Source organism: Oncorhynchus clarkii, chromosome 8 (genome assembly GCF_045791955.1).
Source record: "Oncorhynchus clarkii lewisi isolate Uvic-CL-2024 chromosome 8, UVic_Ocla_1.0, whole genome shotgun sequence".
Classification (NCBI taxonomy): Eukaryota; Metazoa; Chordata; class Actinopteri; order Salmoniformes; family Salmonidae; genus Oncorhynchus; species Oncorhynchus clarkii.
In genome coordinates this window covers 10,244,457-10,264,869 of record NC_092154.1, presented here as the reverse complement: position 1 = coordinate 10,264,869, position 20,413 = coordinate 10,244,457, and the positions used below count along the sequence as shown (strand labels likewise).

General features: G+C 43.2%; 1 protein-coding gene across 4 annotated transcripts in view; it reads left to right on the top strand.

Moving 5' to 3' along the window:
• Positions 1-20,413, top strand: part of LOC139414922 (serine/threonine-protein kinase MRCK beta-like) — a 114,350-nt gene that overhangs the window by 22,996 nt on the left and 70,941 nt on the right. For all 4 annotated transcript variants that reach the window (XM_071162552.1, XM_071162550.1, XM_071162551.1 and 1 more), the window contains exon 2: positions 2,645-2,736. In XM_071162552.1, coding sequence (XP_071018653.1) covers positions 2,645-2,736 — 92 coding nt within the window. The remainder of the gene's footprint in view (positions 1-2,644; positions 2,737-20,413) is intronic.

Here is a 20,413-nt window from a genome sequence, read left to right as displayed (position 1 = left end):
GAAAAAAAAAACTGCAAGTACTTTTTATAGATTAACACCACTCATTTCAGTCGCAGAAATGAGGTGCTATATTTGCAGTGGAACAGGAGTCAGGGTAGCGGCAGGGTAGCCTAGTGGTTAGAGCGCTGGACTAGTAACCGGAAGGTTGCAAGTTCAAACCCCCGAGCTGACAAGGTACCCCTGTCGTCCTGCCCCTGAACAGGCAGTTAACCCACTGTTCCTAGGCCGTCATTGAAAATAAGAATTTGTTCTTAACTGGTTAAATAAAAGGTTAAAAATATTAAAAGTATGTTGATCAAATGTCCAGATGAAGCTTCTGTACCTTTTTCCCCCCCACTTTCGGCACGTCATCATTCAGAGGGATTTTTATTGTAATTGAGAAGACTGGGCGTTTGTGAATTTATAGAAATGCCACGTTATTTAGGCTGAGAGGATTATCAGATTACACATATGAACCCCCCCCCCCCCGCGACACAGAATATGAAAGACGGGTCTTTGTCTCTTAAGGGGCTTTGTTGGAGTAACAAGGTTGGCTCTTCAGTTGACATGGGATGCCTGGTGCTTGTACAAAGACACTAGTGTGTGTCCAATCATTTTGGCTGTCTTTCCTTATTCTACCAAGGCCACCATGTAGGCCTATCGCTGTCGTTTTCTTGGTATGCATATATGCAGGGCATCAAATGGGATTTATAATCGGCTCTCATTTCGGAATGCTGGTTTACGTAATCTTTCAGGCCATCAATGCCATATCCTCCCAGAGCACTGAGCCTACACAAGCTAGTGAAACCAGAGTCATATGGTCAAACTGCATGGCTGGGCTAGTCCACAATGGTCCTCCCCATCCATTGTTATGATTTTTTTTTTTATTGAATGCGTTTCCCCTATCATTGTATGATCGTCTCCCTTAATAAATTCTGCATCACTTGGTTTCTTGAATGTTGTTTAAGTGGTTTTTGTGAGTAATTCTTGCGTTTCGGTAGCCTAGTGGTTAGAGCATTGGACTAGTAACCGGAAGGTTGCGAGTTCAAACCCCCGAGCTGACAAGGTACAAATCTGTCGTTCTGCCCCTGAACAGGCAGTTAACCCACTGTTCCCAGGCCGTCATTGAAAATAAGAATTTGTTCTTAACTGACTTGCCTGGCTAAATAAAGGTAAAAAAAAAAAAAAATAAAAAAAAAAAATATAGAACGAGACCCATAGACTTTGTCAAGGTGTTTGTTGCGTGACCAGCTTTAGATTGTGGGTGATGGGTGGGTGGTCGCTTGGCCCACAGCTACTTGCTCTGTCAAGGGGACAATGCCTATACACATTTGTATGGGTTAAGGAAATCCTCAACACCTCACCCAATGTGTCTTGCGGTGCGTGAGGCTTCAGCTGAACAGTACATTTTGTTAAAATAAATAATCTTATTTTTAGACATCTGATCCAGAGCAATTAGGGTTAAGTGCCTTGCTCGAGGGCACATCGACAAGAGGGATTCGAACCAGCAACATTTTGGTTACTGGCCTAACTTCTTAATCACTAGGCTACCAGCCGGATCAATCAAATCAGGGATTATTATTATTATTTGTTTAGGCAAACATGGATCTGAAAGCAAAGAGTGCTCTTATCATCGGTGATAATTCTCCACATATTTTATCATGCACGTTTCTCTAACATTTTGCGGTAGCCATTGAGTGTCATGGGCGTATCGCGACCCTTTCGTGAGCCCCATCGCTGAGTCATAAACCCGTCAGTCTGTGTGTAGGCGCTTGAAGGATCTGCCCAGTGAGAGCAGCTGATGCCCGACCCACACCGCTACCCCCCCCCCCCCCCCCCCCACCATGGAGGGGGAACACACGTCTCTCTCTTGTGTGTTTTAGAGTTTATCACCTTGGGAGTGATAAACACCCTCTTCACAGGCTCAGGGAGACAGTCTGCATGTCCTCATATGGCAAGGAGTGCTACTGCTCGGCAACTCGCAGGCCATGCTAGCCCCCCGCAGAGCCTTGTAAAACAGGGAGGAGGGGTAGAGGGATGGAGTATAGCGCTTAGTCTATGGCTCTGTTGTGAGGTCTAATGACCAGCCGTACCTTACGACCAACATGCTGTTTGGTTCCTCTCTCTTGACCAGTGCAATGTGGAGACAGGTTTATTTTGTAAATAAACATACACAAATATACTTGGCTGCCCTTGCCCAAATAGTTTATGATGGAGTTCAGGCATATAAACAAATTAAAGTGGCAGCACTTAAAAGCCTAAGTTAAATTTTCTGTGCCGGTACTAACATTGCTGCAGACCCTCCTTGATCACACTGTACGAAACACATCAGTATAACACACGCATGTATTCCTGGAAGTGGACACCTTCATTTCATTGGATAGTGTTGACTAATGGCACTAAGAAACATCAATGGTCTTTTTGATATGATTGTGCAACAACAGGCGCGGGCGGATAAGTCACACAGGTTCATCCTATGTTTGAGAACCTTTTTGAGGGACACAGACCTACTGCTCGTGCTTCATACACATGGTAGCAAGTCTGGTGATGTAACCTTTAGGCTAAAACCGAACATGTGAATAACTAGACATTTATATCATGGTATAATGTGAGATATTGTGGACGTAAGCCTGAAGTTTCTTGATTCCTGGTTTGTTTCTTGCAGTGAAGCCGTTCACCACTACCGTGAAGGAGATGCGTCTGCACAGGGACGACTTCGAGATGCTCAAGGTGATCGGCAGGGGAGCATTTGGCGAGGTAAGACTGCCTGAACCCTCTGTTCACTCGTCAATTTAGTATAGAGCTTCCTTGGCATTAAATACATGGGTTAATCTCCCACGATACTGAGTGGAAAACTTGAGAGAAGAGGTATGCCCAAAGTTTGTGAAATGTTTTCAGACATCAAGAGTGGTTATGTGTTGAGAGAAGTCCCGGGGCCATTTTGTAGATATTACATTAGGGCTGGGAGTTGCCAGGGATCTCACGATACGATATGATAATTAATTCTCACAATTCTATATGTATTGCGGTTCGATGTCCCAAACCTATGTCTCCTGCACAGGGAAAAGATCAAACCACGAGAAAATTCATTTTGATCAGTCATGGAAATAAAAGTGCTGATAACAGCGTTAGCACAAAAATAATATTGCACAAAAATAATATCCTGAGATCTAACAGTATTCCGTAGTCCTGATGCTTTTGTTGCACTGACATTGTAAATAATTTTGCTCCTGAGTGGCGCAGCGGTATAAGGCACTGCATCTCAGTGCAAGGTGTCACTACAGTCCCTGGTTTGAATCCAGGCTGTATCACATCCGTCCGTGATTGGGAGTTACATAGGGCGGCGCACAATTGGCCCAGTGTCGTTCAGGTTTGGCCGGGGTAGGCCATAAATGTAAAAAATAATTTCATCTTAACTGACTTGCCTGGTTAAATAAAATGCGTACAGTAGAAGTATCTTTACGGCTCTATGTATCAAAGTTTAATTCAACTATAATTCAGCTGTTCAAAGTCGGCATCCTGAAGAGAGATGTGACCTTCAGCTACTCTCAAACCGTCTTCTCTCCTTCCCGAAAATAGTAATTTATCTCTCTCCTTCATCCTCCCTGTCTTCTAGTGCTTTCTCTCTTCCAAGTCCCCGAAGGGTGTTGGTCTGGCAAAGATGTGCCATTTTGGGCCTGGACAAATCAGGGTGTTTTTTTTAAATGTATTTTTATGTGTGGTATGTGCATGTTACCACATTGTTAACAAGTTCTGTCCTGATGACAATGTCAGTGGCTCTGACTGGCTTCTCTGCTTTGACTCCTTAATAAAGGTGCAATCTGTACCTGCTTTGTCCCCTGACTGTGGTTCACAAAAGTGCACAAATGCACACACACACTTTGGTCTGTTCAATGTGGGGCGGCAGGGTAGCCTAGTGGTTAGAGTGTTGGACTAGTAACCGAAAGGTTGCAAGTTCAAACCCCAGAGCTGACAAGGCTACAAATCTGTCATTCTGCCCCTGAACAGGCAGTTAACCCACTTCCTAGGCCGTCATTGAAAATAAGAATTTGTTCTTAACTGACTTGCATAAAGGTAAAATAAATAAAAAAATGTACAGCTGCAGTCCGGGTCAATATTTAAACTTTTTTTTTTACTACCAGAAATTACGATGTCCTTTAAAAGACTGAAATCTTCAAGTAATTTATGTTGTAAAAATGGCCTTGACGTTCTGTTCCTTTTATAAAGTTAATTAAATCAGATCTTTTGTGCGGATGCAACTGCCAGCCCCTCTGTATGGGGCCATTCCTAGAAAAGAAAACATGTTTTTGCGTCTGTCGTTTTAATGCAATGTTTCCCATTTTAATTCCAGATGTGAACAGAGCGATGATCAAATGTCTGATGATCGTAAGGTTAAAAAAAACATGCGTTGTGATGTTGTGTCAATCTGGATTAGGGAAATGGTTGTCCTTGTCAGATATACTGCAAATAATGACTCGAAGAGCAAAGACCAGGTCTGTAGGGATCTGAAACGTTCAGAACATTGCACATATGTAATGACACGATGCCCAATTCAACATGACAGGGAATCGTATCTGTTCTACAGAATGAATGTATTTTTGTACCTTTTTGTAACATTGCATCCTTCTGAACATTCCCCGTTTATCGTTTTGATGATGGGTGTCATCAGTCATTGCTTGCCATTACATCGTTGTGATTCAACACGACATTGTGTGAAGTTGGTTCACCTCCACAAACGTTCCCGTAATGTTTCCCCATCAGTGAAGTGATTGTGGTCTAATGAGGTGAGAGCCTCTCCAGATAATGAAGCAGAACTGATCAATGAGGCACGAAGTTAATCAATGGTCAGACCGTTAACTGCTCTGTCCCTCCGATGGAGACCGAGAGTCTGAGCCAGCAGTGTCTGTGTGTATCTGTGGTATACCTAGACCTCCTTGGTTTTTGACTACTACTTGGTGTTACTCACCAGACACACAGACACCGAAAATGTGCCATTTCCTGCAAACTGGGCAGGGCCACTTGTTCTGCCTCTTGGGTTCAGTGCTTTAGCTGGTAGCTAGGATGTGGTTTGTTTGGTTTAAGGGTGGTGACTCTGCATTTTTTTTAACTTTGATATTATACTGTGTGAAACCAATGCTCCGTGGCGGTTTTTGCTAAATTCACACCATTAATTCAACATAATCATTGTTATTGTTATAAATTAGGTCTAGTTCTAATAGCTTGGTCACTCGCATGCACACACACTTGCTACTATGAGTTTTTTTTTCAATGTGTGTTTGTGTGTGAACAAGACTGCGACTCTCCAGCTACTTCCTGTTAGCCATTGTTGCTGTCGACTCAGCCCTCCCTTGCTCCCTCTGCAGTTTCCTGTGGCTCTTAAGTTACAGGATGCCTTTCCAGATAAGTGTTGGGCCTGCATTTCCTGTTTATGATGGGTGGTGTCTCTCTCGCTCTCTCCTCCACTCTCTCCTCGCCCAACAAAGTACTTTTCGGGGAGAAAGGGAGTTTGAGGGACTGCTGGAGGACCGTCCCTCCGAGTACAGACTGTTCCAGACAACTACGCCTTGGACCTTGGCTCGCTGTCTAACAGCTCACCCCCCAGAAACTCAACCTCGCTGGACTTAGAAAGCCAGGGAGAGCAATGACAAGGGCGATTAAAAATGGGAGAGAGCGAGATGATTGGACAGAGAATAACGGATGAGATGAAAGATGATAGGCCGAGAGGTGAGATGGACGGTAGAGGGGGTGAAGGTGAAGTGGGATGGACGGTAGAGTGGGGTGAAGGTGAAGTGGGATGGACGGTAGAGTGGGGGTGAAGGTGAAGTGAGATGGACGGTAGTGGGGGTGAAGGTGAAGTGGGATGGACGGTAGAGTGGGGTGAAGGTGAAGTGGGATGGACGGTAGTGGGGGTGAAGGTGAAGTGGGATGGACGGTAGAGGGGGTGAAGGTGAAGTGGGATGGACGGTAGTGGGGGTGAAGGTGAAGTGGGATGGACGGTAGAGTGGGGTGAAGGTGAAGTGGGATGGACGGTAGAGGGGGTGAAGGTGAAGTGGGATGGACGGTAGTGGGGGTGAAGGTGAAGTGGGATGGACGGTAGTGGGGGTGAAGGTGAAGTGGGATGGACGGTAGAGTGGGGAGAAGGTGAAGTGGGATGGACGGTAGAGGGGGTGAAGGTGAAGTGGGATGGACGGTAGAGTGGGGGTGAAGGTGAAGTGGGATGGACGGTAGAGGGGGTGAAGGTGAAGTGGGATGGACGGTAGAGGGGGTGAAGGTGAAGTGGGATGGACGGTAGAGTGAGGGTGAAGGTGAAGTGGGATGGACGGTATAGGGGGGGGGGGGGGGGGGGGGTGAAGTGAGATGGATGGTAGAGGGGGGGGAGGTGGGATGGACGGTAGAGGGGGGGGACGGTGACGTGGGATGGACGGTAGAGGGGGGGGACGGTGAAGTGAGATGGACGGTAGGGGGGGGGGGGAAGGTGAAGTGAGATGGACGGTAGAGGGGGGGGGGGTGGGATGGACGGTAGAGGGGGGGGGGAAGGTGAAGTGGGATGGACGGTAGAGGGGGGGGGAAGGTGAAGGGGGGTGGGATGGACGGTAGGGGGGGGGGGGGGAAGGTGAAGGGGGGTGGGATGGACGGTAGGGGGGGGGAAGGTGAAGTGAGATGGACGGTAGAGGGGGTGAAGTGGGATGGACGGTAGAGTGGGGGAGAAGTGGGATGGACGGTAGAGTGGGGGGAGAAGTGGGATGGACGGTAGAGAGGGGGAGAAGTGGGGGAGAAGTGGGGGAGAAGTGGGATGGACGGTAGAGTGGGGGAGAAGTGGGATGGACGGTAGAGTGGGGGAGAAGTGGGATGGACGGTAGAGTGGGTGAGAAGTGGGATGGACGGTAAGAGGGGGAGACGGTGAAGTGGGATGGATGGTAGAGGGGGAGACGGTGAAGTGGGATGGACGGTAGAGGGGGGGGGGGAAGGTGAAGTGGGATGGACGGTAGAGGGGGGGGGGGGAAGGTGAAGTGGGATGGACGGTAGAGGGGGGGGAAGGTGAAGTGGGATGGACGGTAGAGGGGGGGAAGGTGAAGTGGGATGGACGGTAGAGGGGGGGGGGGAAGGTGAAGTGGGATGGACAGTAGAGACGGAGACGGTGAAGTTAGATGGGTTTCGGAGAAGCAAGGATCGATCATTGAATGTGTCTGAAAACGTTACCGGCTGTCACATTTCACCATGTTACCATCTTGGCTCAAATTTGTGAGTTTTGTTTGTTTATGAGTTGATCAACGCATAATAGTTAGTAGTGGCACCGACCGCTGTCTTACATCAGATGGTGTCACTCCTACGCGAAGCTCGTCCATTTTTATATCACCGCGCTCTCATAAAACTCTCCATGAAGTAGGCAGAATAACTATCAAAATTATGAAAAACTTTAGCTGATTTAATAGTTTGCATTTGAGAGAAAGTAAAGACCTAAGTGGTGGCTATTACATGCACATTGTGTGCAAGGACATCGGTTCGGCAACAGTGATTTGATGAGCAGCTTTTCTAACTGACAAAGCTAACTCTAACTTTTTAACAGATATTATAAGCTTACCAAGCCTGTTTGAAGCAGGTTTTACGTCAGGAAAATTTGGCGCAGGACACGTGACTAGAAAGATTTTAATCTATCTGACATTTTGAGAAATATAAGTCATTCTTAGGCATTGGGTGTATAACCCATGAGGTTACACAGCCAGCGCCATCAATAAACTAGGTTTTTTGACCACCTCACGGTTCAGCTGTCGGAGGTTTGAGCACTAAATGCCACAGGGCATTTAATGCATAGGCCTATAAGCTTAGGCATCCACTGTATTGTAGTAATATTTTGCCACGACACCGACATTAATTTCTTTATACGTGTTAGATAGGCTACTGCGTCTGCTATACAGATTTAGACGTACAAAAGGTTAATTTTAAATTCAAATATGTTTTATGAAGATAAGCATTATATTGTTAGATATTATAGCCTAAAACATTTTCTGAGTCAGTTGGATCGCCAGTGCATAGGCCTGTAGTGTAATGGGTTAATAGCGACACCAAACCTTCACAAAAGTTTATAAACTTTATTTTACCTTTATTTAACTAGGCAAGTCAGTTAAGAACAAATTCTTATTTTCAATGACGGCCTAGGAAGATGATATATTGCGGCAAACACAACATTACAGTTGTAACCGAATAAAACAAAACACTGCGAACTGGTTTAAACCTTGACAAATGTTTTGAACGTTCTTTGTCGCTTCGTATCTTAGTCACATCAGACATCTTTGTAAAATCGTTGTTATTGAGCTCATAACTGATTAGTTGAGAAATAAAAAGTATACCTACAGAAAGCAGTGTTTTCCCAGATTTTAAAATGTTATACAATCAGAACACTTTTCTTTCTCCCAGAGCTTTTTTCCCTCAGGGAAAAGAGTGGCTCGCTGGACACAACAGCAGGCCCCAGTGATACAGGGGCAGGCATGCAGACACTTTTTAAAACAGGAATCATGAGGATAATGTACCTTACTGTTTGACCAAATTATGGTGTTAGCCTCCTAAAAAAAATGTTTTTATTGAGGTGAATGAATGTGCAGCCCACACCGATGCAACTGTACAGCCAAGTCAAAGGGTGGCAAAATGCAACTAAATGACCTGTCTGGAGCCCCGCCTTACAGGATTTTCACTATAGACATACTATCCAAATTTCGTTTTACTTCAATGATAAAGTCCTCCCATCTTCGCAATCAACAGTAGCCTAGGCCAAGGCTCCTCTCTCACTTTCTCGCTCTCCTCAGCAGCAGGGCAGCCCCGGATAATTTGTCCAGCTACAATTTTATTTCTTGGCTTTTCATTTATTTTATCGGCAAAAAGCAAGCCACTTACCAGCTAATGGAAACCTTGCCCTGAAGTTGTCGATATGCAGCCCTAAAGTTAGGAGGAATTGTTATCAGAAATCTCTCCTTATATTGGCACGTTTTTCCGCTTTCGCTAACGTGTAACTTTGTATCGTTGTCAGCTTAGTACAACGGCTGACTCGGGAGGCTACCGCAATGACTAAGAAAAACAGAAAAACAGCTGCTTCATGAAAACTGATAATGTTAGCAATAGCACTACTACAGTAGTTTACTAGCTAGCTTTAGTTTGGAAGCATTCACTATTGTGTGTGTGTGTGTGTGTGCAGCACTAGCTAAGTAGATAGCTGGTTAGTCAGCATCATTTCAGTTACTGGCTCAGTTAGCAAGCTGAATGTTGGATAAATCTATGCTAGCTTTCATGCCTTTAGAAATACTGCTCCATGAAACACACACATCCTTAGCTAGATGTAAAATGGTGGGACTAAAACATCCTCAACAGAAAAATGTCAACATGACAGATTAGTTCTAGTTTAGATTAATTCAGATTTATTTTGAGGCAGAAATGGGGATCAGTGGACGATGTCAATAACGTAATATTATCGAATGTTTGACGGCACATTGTAGCCACACTACTTTTGATCTATCGCATTACCCTTTGCGAGACACGAGACTGACACGATACGAGACTAGGGCTGGGCGATATGGCCAAATTATTGTATCACAGTATTTAAAAAAAATAATCATAATAATTGGACGGTATGACGTTATTTTTAGTTTTTGAATACTGAAAGTTCTACATTTGCTTCATAAGTAGGGAGGGATCCTAAGGGTGGCAACCCACATTCTAGGTGATTTCAATGGGTCTTTCTCCATTCTGATTCTGTTTTATACTGTTCAATTTAACCAAAACAAATTTCACGACTTTTATTATTTCTGCATTTCCTGCACTCAATTGCAGTGGTGGAAAAAGTACCCAATTGTCATACTTGAGTAAAAGTAAAGATAAGTTAATAGAAAATGACTCAAGTGAAAGTCACCCAGTAAAATACTACTTGAGTAAGTCTTTAAGTATTAGGTTTTAAATATACAGTGGGGAGAACAAGTATTTGAAACACTGCCACTTTTGCAGGTTTTCCCTACTTACAAAGCATGTAGAGGTCTCATTTTTTTTATCATAGGTAAACTTCAACTGTGAGAGACGGAATCTAAAACAAAAATCCAGAAAATCACATTGTATGATTTTTAAGTAATTAACTTGCATTTTATTGCATGACATAAGTATTTGATACATCAGAAAAGCAGAACTTAATATTTGGTACAGAAATCTTTGTTTGCAATTACAGAGATCATACGTTTCCTGTAGCTCTTGACCAGGTTTGCACACACTGCAGCAGGGATTTTGGCCCACTTCTCCATACAGACCTTCTCCAGATCCTTCAGGTTTCGGGGCTGTCGCTGGGCAATACGGACTTTCAGCTTCCTCCAAAGATTTTCTATTGGGTTCAGGTCTGGAGACTGGCTCGGCTACTCCAGGACCTTGAGATGCTTCTTACGGAGCCACTCCTTAGTTGCCCTGGCTGTGTGTTTTGGGTCGTTGTCATGCTGGAAGACCCAGCCACGACCCATCTTCAATGCTCTTACTGAGGGAAGCAGGTTGTTGGCCAAGATCTCGCGATACATGGCCCCATCCATCCTCCCCTCAATACGGTGCAGTCGTCCTGTCCCCTTTGCAGAAAAGCATCCCCAAAGAATGATGTTTCCACCTCCATGCTTCACGGTTGGGATGGTGTTCTTGGGGTTGTACTCATCCTTCTTCTTCCTGCAAAAATGGCGAGGGGAGTTTAGACCAAAAAGCTTTATTTTTGTCTCATCAGACCACATGACCTTCTCCCATTCCTCCTCTGGATCATCCAGATGGTCATTGGCAAACTTCAGACAGGCCTGGACATGCGCTGGCTTGAGCAGGGGGACCTTGCGTGCGGTGCAGGATTTTAATCCATGACGGCGTAGTGTGTTACTAATGGTTTTCTTTGAGACTGTGGTCCCAGCTCTCTTCAGGTCATTGACCAGGTCCCGCCGTGTAGTTCTGGGCTGATCCCTCACCTTCCTCATGATCATTGATGCCCCACGAGGTGAGATCTTGCATGGAGCCCCAGACCGAGGGTGATTGACCGTCATCTTTAACTTCTTCCATTTCCCAGTCTAAAATTTTAGCCCTGATGTCCTTACACAGCTCTCTGGTCTTGGCCATTGTGGAGAGGTTGGAGTCTGTTTGATTGTGTGTGGACAGGTGTCTTTTATACAGGTAACGAGTTCAAATAGGTGCAGTTAATACAGGTAATGAGTGGAGAACAGGAGGGCTTCTTAAAGAAAAACTAACAGGTCTGTGAGAGCCGGAATTCTTACTGGTTGGTAGGTGTTCAAATACTTATCATGCAATAAAATGCAAATTAATGACTTAAAAATCATACAATGTGATTTTCTGGATTTTTGTTTTAGATTCCGTCTCTCACAGTTGAAGTTTACCTATGATAAAAAAATGAGACCTCTACATGCTTTGTAAGTAGGAAACACTGCCGATTTTGCAGGTTATCAAATACTTGTTCTCCACACTGCACTTAAGTATCAAAAGTAAATGTAATTGGTAAAATGTACTTAAGTATCAAAAGTATAAATAATTTCAAATTCCTTATATTAAGCAAACCAGGTGGCACCATTTTATTTTATTTACGGATAGCCAGGGGCACACTCACACACTTAGACATTAATTTACAAATGAATCATTTGTGTTTCGTGAGTCCTCCAGTTTAGAGGCAGTAGATGACCAGGGATGTTCTCTGTTTAGTGAGTCCTCCAGTTTAGAGGCAGTAGATGGCCAGGGATGTTCTCTGTTTAGTGAGTCCACCGGATCAGAGGCAGTAGATGACCAGGGATGTTCTCTAGACAAGTGGGTGAATTGGACCATTTTCCTGTCCTGCCAACCTTTCAAAATGTAACGAGTACTTTTAGGTGTCACGGCAAATGTATGGAGTGAAAAGTACAGTATTCTCTTTAGGCATGCACTGTATCTACTGTATGTGTGACAAAAGTAAAAGTTGTCAAAAATAAAAATAGTTAAGTTTTTTCTTTTTGGTATCTGTACTTAAGTACTACTTGAAATCATTTTTTACTTAAGTTCTTTACACCACTGCTCAGTAGAGGTAATTTCCACACTGCCATGTAGGGCTGCACGATATGGGCAGATAATCCAGGACTTATTTTTGACTTGCGAATTAGAGCCAAACTTTTGGAATCATGGAAATAGAATGACTATTCTAATTCTATAGTTAGATTATAATAGTGGGCACTTTGAATACAGTGTTTGAGATGACGACGAGTTAAAATGCCAGGGAGGAGTTATTGTGACAGGGTAGGAACTAAAGTGTTTCCTAGGGGACCCAATAAGCTTTGGCTACATTGCGTGTTTTCTCTTAGCTACTTCATGTAGCTAACACATTCTTGCTTTGCATATTCCTCTGATTTAGAAGATACTGTTGCACAAACGACATGCTGATTTAGGTCTACACCATCACTGGTATTGTCAGACTGTATTAGCTTGCTACGTTTGCTCTTACTCAGTACATTTATTAGCTATTATCATTAGCGGCTAACAAGATTTAGGGCAACTTGCTAAGAAAAGACAAACTAGCGGTTTGCTGATATATGAAATACAAACTAATAGTGTCATTATAGAATGCTAGTGGATTTATATTAAGAAGCAAAGTGAAAACAACATTGTTGTATGTCCTGCATTGACCATGCAGGCTGAATGCAAGTGTCTCGTGGTTGAGGAACATCAAATGCGCTCCTTGAGTGACAGGGAGCGTGGCTAGGTCTGTGTGGAAAGTTGTATGGAGAGAAAGAGCAGAGCGAGAGATGACTCTAGTAGAGTAGCAAAGTAAACTATAAAAAATGACATTACACCTGGTGTATCACATTTAACCAAACACAAATTAAAATACCGATACAGAAGGTTAGGTAAAAACCCAAATCGGTCCCTGCATCAATACTGATATATAGTAAAATACGGTATACCGCCCAGCCCGATATGCAACTGATACGAGACAGATAATTGGAGGCCTAATCGATGCGCTGTCTGACGAAAGACAATGGGCACCGACGTCATTATGATCATTATCTACAATACCACTTGCTTTCCATATTCACTTGCAACTTGTCCTCAAAAAGATCCCTGCATAGGCCCTAGACTATATCCCATTTTGTAGCCATTTTGTCACACATAGAGTAGATACAGTGCATTTGGAACGTATTCAGACCCCTTGACTTTTTCCACATTGTTTGTTACAACCTTATTCTATAATGTATTAAATTATATATTTTTCCTCATCAATCTACACACAATACCCCATAATGACAAAGTGAAAACAGGTTTTTGAGCATTTATAAAAAAAATATATAAAACAGAACTTATTTACATAAATATTCAGACCCTTTGGTATGAGACTTGAAATTGAGCTCAGGCGCATCCTGTTTCAATTGATCATCCTTGAGATGTTTCTACAACTTGATTGGAATCCACCTGTGGTAAATTCAATTGATTGGACATGATTTGGAAAGACCTGTGAGGTCCCACAGTTGACAGTGCATGTCAGAGCGAAAAATCAAGCCACGAGGTCGAAGGAATTGTCTTGTAGAACTCAGAGACGACAGGATTGTGTCGAGGCACAGATCTGCTACCAACAAATTTCTGTAGAATCGAAGGTCCCCAAGAACACAATGGCCTCCATCATTCTTAAATGGAAGAAGTTTGGAATCACCAACACTCTTCCTAGAGCTGGCCGCCCGGCCAAGCTGCGCAATCGTGGGAGAAGGGCCTTTATCAGGGAGGTGACCAAGAACCTGATGGAATCTAGTCAGGATTGAGGGAAAGATGAACTGAGCAAAGTACAGAGATCATTGACAAAAACCTGCTCCAGAGCACTCAGGACATCAGACTGGGGCACTCAGCCAAGACATTGCAGGAGTGGCTTCGGGACAAGTCTCTGAATGTCCTTGAGTGGACCAGCCAGAGCCTGGACCCGATCAAACATCTCTTGATGACCAGGAAATAGCTGTGCAGCGCCGTTCCCCATCCAACCTGACAGAGCTTGAGAGTATCTGCTGAGAAGAATGGGAGAAACTCCCCAAATGCAGGTGTGCCAAGCTCATAGCGTCATACCCAAGAATACTTGAGGCTGTAATCGCTGCCAAAGGTGCTTCAACAAAGTACTGAGTGAAGGGTCTGAATACTTTTGTAAATGTAATATTTCCGTTGATATATTTTTGCATTTTTAAAAAAAATTTTTTTGTAATTGTGGGGTATTGTGATGTCATTATGGGGTATTGTGATTAGAGGTCGACCGATTTAATCGAAATGGCCGATTTTTGGCCGATTTAAAAAAATAAAAATAAATAAATAAATAAAAAAATAAAAAAAATAAAAAAAACATATATATTTTTTTTTTTACACATTTATTTAATCTTTATTTAACTAGGCAAGTCAGTTAAGAACATATTCTTATTTTCAATGACGGCCAAGATACGGTGGGTTAACTGCCTTGTTCAGGGGCAGAACGACAGATTTTTTACCTTGTCAGCTCAGGGATTCAATCTTGCAACCTTACGGTTAATTAGTCCAACGCTCTAACCACCTGCCTCACAAGAAGCCTGACTGTTACGTGAATGCAGTAAGAAGCCAAGGTAAGTAGCTAGCTAGCATTAAACTTATCTTATAAAAAACAATCAATCAATCATAATCACTAGTTAGAACTACACATGGATGATGATATTACTAGTTTGTCTAGCGTTGCATATAATCGATGTGGTGCGCATTCGCGAAAAAGGACTGTCCTTGCTCCAATGTGTACCTAACCATAAACATCAATGCCTTTCTTAAAATCAATACACAGAATATTTTTATATTTTTAAACCTGCATATTTAGCTAAAAGAAATCCAGGTTAGTAGGCAATATTAACCAGGTGAAATTGTCACTTCTCTTGCATTCATTGCACGCAGAGTCAGGGTATATGCAACAGTTTGGGCCGCCTGGCTCATTGCGAACTAATTTGCCAGAATTTTACGTAATTATGCCATAACATTGAAGGTTGTGCAATGTAACAGCAATATTTAGACTTATGGATGCCATCATTTAGATAAAATACGGAAAGGTTCTGTATTTCACTGAAAGAATAAACGCTTTGTTTTCGAAATTTTAGTTTCCGGATTCGACCATATTAATGACCTATGGCTCGTATTTCCGTGTGTTGTGTTATGTTATAATTAAGTCTATGATTTGATAGAGCAGTCTGACTGAGCGATGGTAGGCACCAGCAGGCTCGTAAGCATTCATTCAAACAGCACTTTCGTGCGTTTTGCCAGTAGCTCTTTGCAATGCTTCAAGCATTGCGCTGTTTATGACTTCAAGCCTATCAACTCCCGAGATTAGGCTGGTGTAACCGATGTGAAATGGCTAGCTAGTTAGCGGAGTGCGCGCTAATAGCGTTTCAAACGTCACTCGCTCTGAGACTTGGAGTAGTTGTTCCCCTTGCTCTGCATGGGTAACGCTGCTTCGAGGGTGGCTGTTGTCGATGTGTTCCTGGTTCGAGTCCAGGTAGCGGCGAGGAGAGGGACGGAAGTTATACTTTTACACTGGCAATACTAAAGTGCCTATAAGAACATCCAATAGTCAAAGGTTAATGAAATACAAATGGTATAGAGAGAAATAGTCCGATAATTCCTATAATAACTACAACCTAAAACTTCTTACCTGGGAATATTGAAGACTCATGTTAAAAGGCACCAACAACTTACATATGTTCTCATGTTCTGAGCAAGGAACTTAAACGTTAGCTTTCTTACATGGCACATATTGCACTTTTACTTTCTTCTCCAACACTTTGTTTTTGCATTATTTAAACCAAATTGAACATGTTTCATTATTTATTTGAGGCTAAATAGTTTTATTTATGTATTATATTAAGTTAAAATAAGTGTTTATTCAGTATTGTTGTAATTATCATTATTACAAAAAAAAAAAAAGTCTGATTAATCGGTATCCGCTTTATTTGGTTCTCCAATAATCGGTATCGGCGTTGAAAAATCATAATCGGTCGACCTCTAATTGTGATGTCATTATGGGGTATTGTGTGTAGATTGATCAGGTGGAAAAAAACGATTGAATCCATTTTGGAATAAGGCTGTAACGTAACAAAAAGTGGGAAAAGTCAAGAGGTCTGAATACTTCCCGAATGCGCTGTAAACACAACACTATTGCAGTGCACTCTTCCAGCCCCACCACACACGCACACATTCACCCTGCTGCTGCTAACACAGGAGAGAACCTCGTACCCAAATACTCCAAAGCTCAAGCCCTATAGCTGGAGGGCACAGAGGGATTCTGTACCCTCTAGTCAATTAGTAACCCAGGCAGCAAGACCCTCTGCTCCCCTTTCCTTCCACCCAGTCAATCATTGACACCAGACCCAATGGAAGCTCTCCCCTCAGCTTCCACCCAGTCAATCATTGACACCAAACCCAATGGAAGCTCTCCCCTCCCCTCAGCTTCCACCCAGTCAATCATTGACACCAAACCCAATGGAAGCTCTCCTCTCCCCTCAGCTTCCACCCAGTCAATCATTGACACCAAACCCAATTGAGGCTCTCCTCTCCCCTCAGCTTCCACCCAGTCAATCATTGACACCAGACCCAATTGAGGCTCTCCGCTCCCCTCAGCTTCCACCCAGTTAATCATTGACGGACTTGATGCGAATTCTATTAGAATGTATTGACAGGCCTCCGTCAAGTCTCTTACTCCTTGATCTCAACACACAGCTTTTCTCTCTCGATATGTAGCGACGCATGTCCTTCCATATACGAGTTTACATCCTGAATCTTTTGAATACACAATGTACCCTGGAAGTGTGACCATGTCCACGGTGGCTGTGTGGGTGTGTGTGCGCTTGACAAGCTCTCAGGCAAAATGTCAAAGAGCTCCAGTGATGTGTGTGTGTGTGTGTGTGTGTGTGAGAGAGGCCCCGCCAATGCACGCCTCCCACCATCTCCCTCCTGCTGTAGAATCAGGTCAGCCTGACTGCCTCCGTCTAAATCTGTGTCTAAAAAAGGAGAGGAGGAAATAGGACAAGAGGGAGGGGGGGGGATAAGGATTCAGAGCACCAAGGGTTGGGTTTGTTTTTCTAGGTCAGAGGTCAGTTATCTGGTGTGGTCGGGAGGAGTGATAAAGAGTGCCGAGTGTGTGGCTTATCACTGTGTTCTAACCAGTCCTGTATACACTCAGTGTATACAACCTATATGTCCCTGTGTTGTATCCTAACCTGATTGTGTGAGTTTGCTAGTTAGTATATCTTGTACTCTGTGTTTGTTTATGTTTGTGTGAATGTATATTCTGTCCTCTCTTTCCTCTTCGCTTCTTATCTGATCTGTTTACATTGACTGGCTATGTGGTTTTGATCTGTTTACGTTGACTGACTACTGGCAATGTGGTTTTGATCTGTTTACGTTGACTGATACTGTACTGGCTATGTGGTTTTGATCGGTTTATGTTGACTGACTACTGTACTGGCTATGTGGTTTTGATCTGTTTACGTTGACTGACTACTGGCAATGTGGTTTTGATCTGTTTACGTTGACTGACTACTGGCAATGTGGTTTTGATCTGTTTACGTTGACTGACTACTGTACTGGCTATGTGGTTTTGATCTGTTTACGTTGACTGACTACTGTACTGGCTATGTGGTTTTGATCTGTTTACGTTGACTGACTACTGTACTGGCTATGTGGTTTTGATCTGTTTACGTTGACTGACTACTGTACTGGCTATGTGGTTTTGATCTGTTTACGTTGACTGACTACTGTACTGGCTATGTGGTTTTGATCTGTTTACGTTGACTGACTACTGTACTGGCTATGTGGTTTTGATCTGTTTACGTTGACTGATACTGTACGGGCTATGTGGTTTTGATCTGTTTACGTTGACTGACTACTGTACTGGCTATGTGGTTTTGATCTGTTTACGTTGACTGATACTGTACGGGCTATGTGGTTTTGATCTGTTTACGTTGACTGACTACTGTACTGGCTACGTGGTTTTGATCTGTTTACGTTGACTGATATTGTACGGGCTATGTGGTTTTGATCTGTTTACGTTGACTGACTACTGTACTGGCTACGTGGTTTTGATCTGTTTACGTTGACTGATATTGTACTGGCTATGTGGTTTTGATCTGTTTACGTTGACTGACTACTGTACTGGCTACGTGGTTTTGATCGGTTTATGTTGACTGATACTGTACTGGCTATGTGGTTTTGATCTGTTTACGTTGACTGACTACTGTACTGGCTACGTGGTTTTGATCTGTTTATGTTGACTGACAATGTGGTTTTGATCCGTTTACGTTGACTGACTACTGGCAATGTGGTTTTGATCGGTTTATGTTGACTGATACTGTACTGGCTATGTGGTTTTGATCTGTTTACATTGACTGACTACTGGCTGTGGTTTTGATCTGTTTACATTGACTGACTCCTGGCTATGTGGTATCTTGATGTTATTGTGAGACAGATCTGGGTTAAAATAACATTTGAAGTCTGAGTCTACCAGATTGGTCAGTTTTGTGACTTTTTTAATTAATCTATTGGTTCATTAAGCCAGGTACGCTCAATCAAGCACAGATAAAATATTTCCAGTAATATTTGAACACAGGTCTGGAGATGAGAAATATCGTGTGGATGGGGGATCTTTCTGTCCAAGTGTGTGATTTTTGTGTGTGCGCTTGTGTACCTGCCCGGTTGTGTGTATGTCTGCCTGCCCGTGTGTGTGTGTGTGTGTGTGTGTGTGTGTGTGTGTGTGTGTGTGTGTGTGTGTGTGATTGTCTGGTCTCCTGGCCTGCTTTGGCAGCATACCGGCCTCCAGACCAGTCAGGTGTGTCCCTCTGACGCACCTCCTCTCTGGCAGTTCACTTAGGTATACACACACCATGTCACTTGTGGTGTGGAGTAAGCCAAGGTTCAGCAAACACACACACACACACACACACACACACACACACACACGTGATCCTTTGCCTTATTATGTGTTAGTGCCTCAGTTGCCCTGGAAAATATTTTCTCATTAAAGGAAAGATTCACCCATTTTGAATGTTAGATTTGTTTTTGTGCATCTCTGAGTGATCTATCGATTCCTGCGTCATTTCACGTGTTTCTGAGCTATTGCCATTCGTTCGTGCAGGCAGAAATTTGGCCGGTATGTCGTTGCACTGTGATAGTCTCTCTCACTACACTGGAAGTTCATAGGAATGTGACTTTTAGATGGTGAAAAAGTCTATCAGATTACAATACTGGGTGACGTTGACTTCTCTCGATTGAGCCATTGATCATATTTTTTTGCGGTATTCCTACCTTCGAGAAATGTGTAATTTGTCTGCCTCTTCAGTCCCGGGTGCATTGCATGGTGCAGTTGCATGGTGCCTACTTCACATGCTGTGATATTGACTTTGGTATTATTGTGTGTAGCTACGTTTGCTAGTCAGCCAGCCAAGCCCATAGAGAAAGCATTGAATTGTCGATTTGCTTATAAGACAAAATGAAACATTTGTTCACAACAACTATTCTGCCCTACCAAGCAAAAAGGCAGTAACTGCTCATTTGATTGAAAATGAGTTCATTAAATACATGCTTAATCATGTACAAGTATCCTGCCTCTATTGTGTTTTGGAGAGAATGGTGGTCATGTTAGCAGTAACTGTATAAAGTTACTATGAAACCAAGGTAAATTAAAGCTGTTTTTCCTCAGTTCCACGCAATGAGCAGTTACTGTCTTTTGTTTTGCTTGGTAGGGCAGTATTGTTCTCACATATTAGTGGTATTTCACAGTAAATTATAGGAATGAGTGGTTCTGGGGGGATTATCCCTTTCACTAAGCCCTGTCCTGGGGTGTGTCTGAAGCACCGTTACTGCTGGCTTAGCTGTATTTGGCCTCTAAGAAATACGTGTACGGTTTTGAATGTGCATCGAAAAGCCTTAGTTTGTAATGCATTGTAATCATAGCTCAGTGACGGCTCTCCATATTCATGTCTAGGCCCAGAACTATTTTACTGACCAGAATCACAAGCCAGCGTACTACAGTGTTTCCCCTACCATTGTTCAAATAGGGTGGTGGGCCCTCCCAATAAGCTCATCCCCCCCCCCTCATCTAAAATTATTTGACTTCAACATTTTGGATGTTGATTTGAGGCGTAATTGCACCCCGCTTTGAAAATAATCTAGGGGAACAGAGGGTCATGTTCCTTAGAGCACGCAATTACACATTTTTTTATATATATATAAAAAAAAAAGTTTTGCAACAGAAAACCCAAAATGAGTGTTACTTATTACACAGTCCACTTAATGTTAAGTCTCTTCCTGTTTCAGTCTGTTTTCATCCGTTTGGTAAGTAATGAACACACGTCCTGTATTCACCCAATACATGCTGGATGTTGATGTATGTACATGAGGTTAAGGATCACAACACTGCCCCACG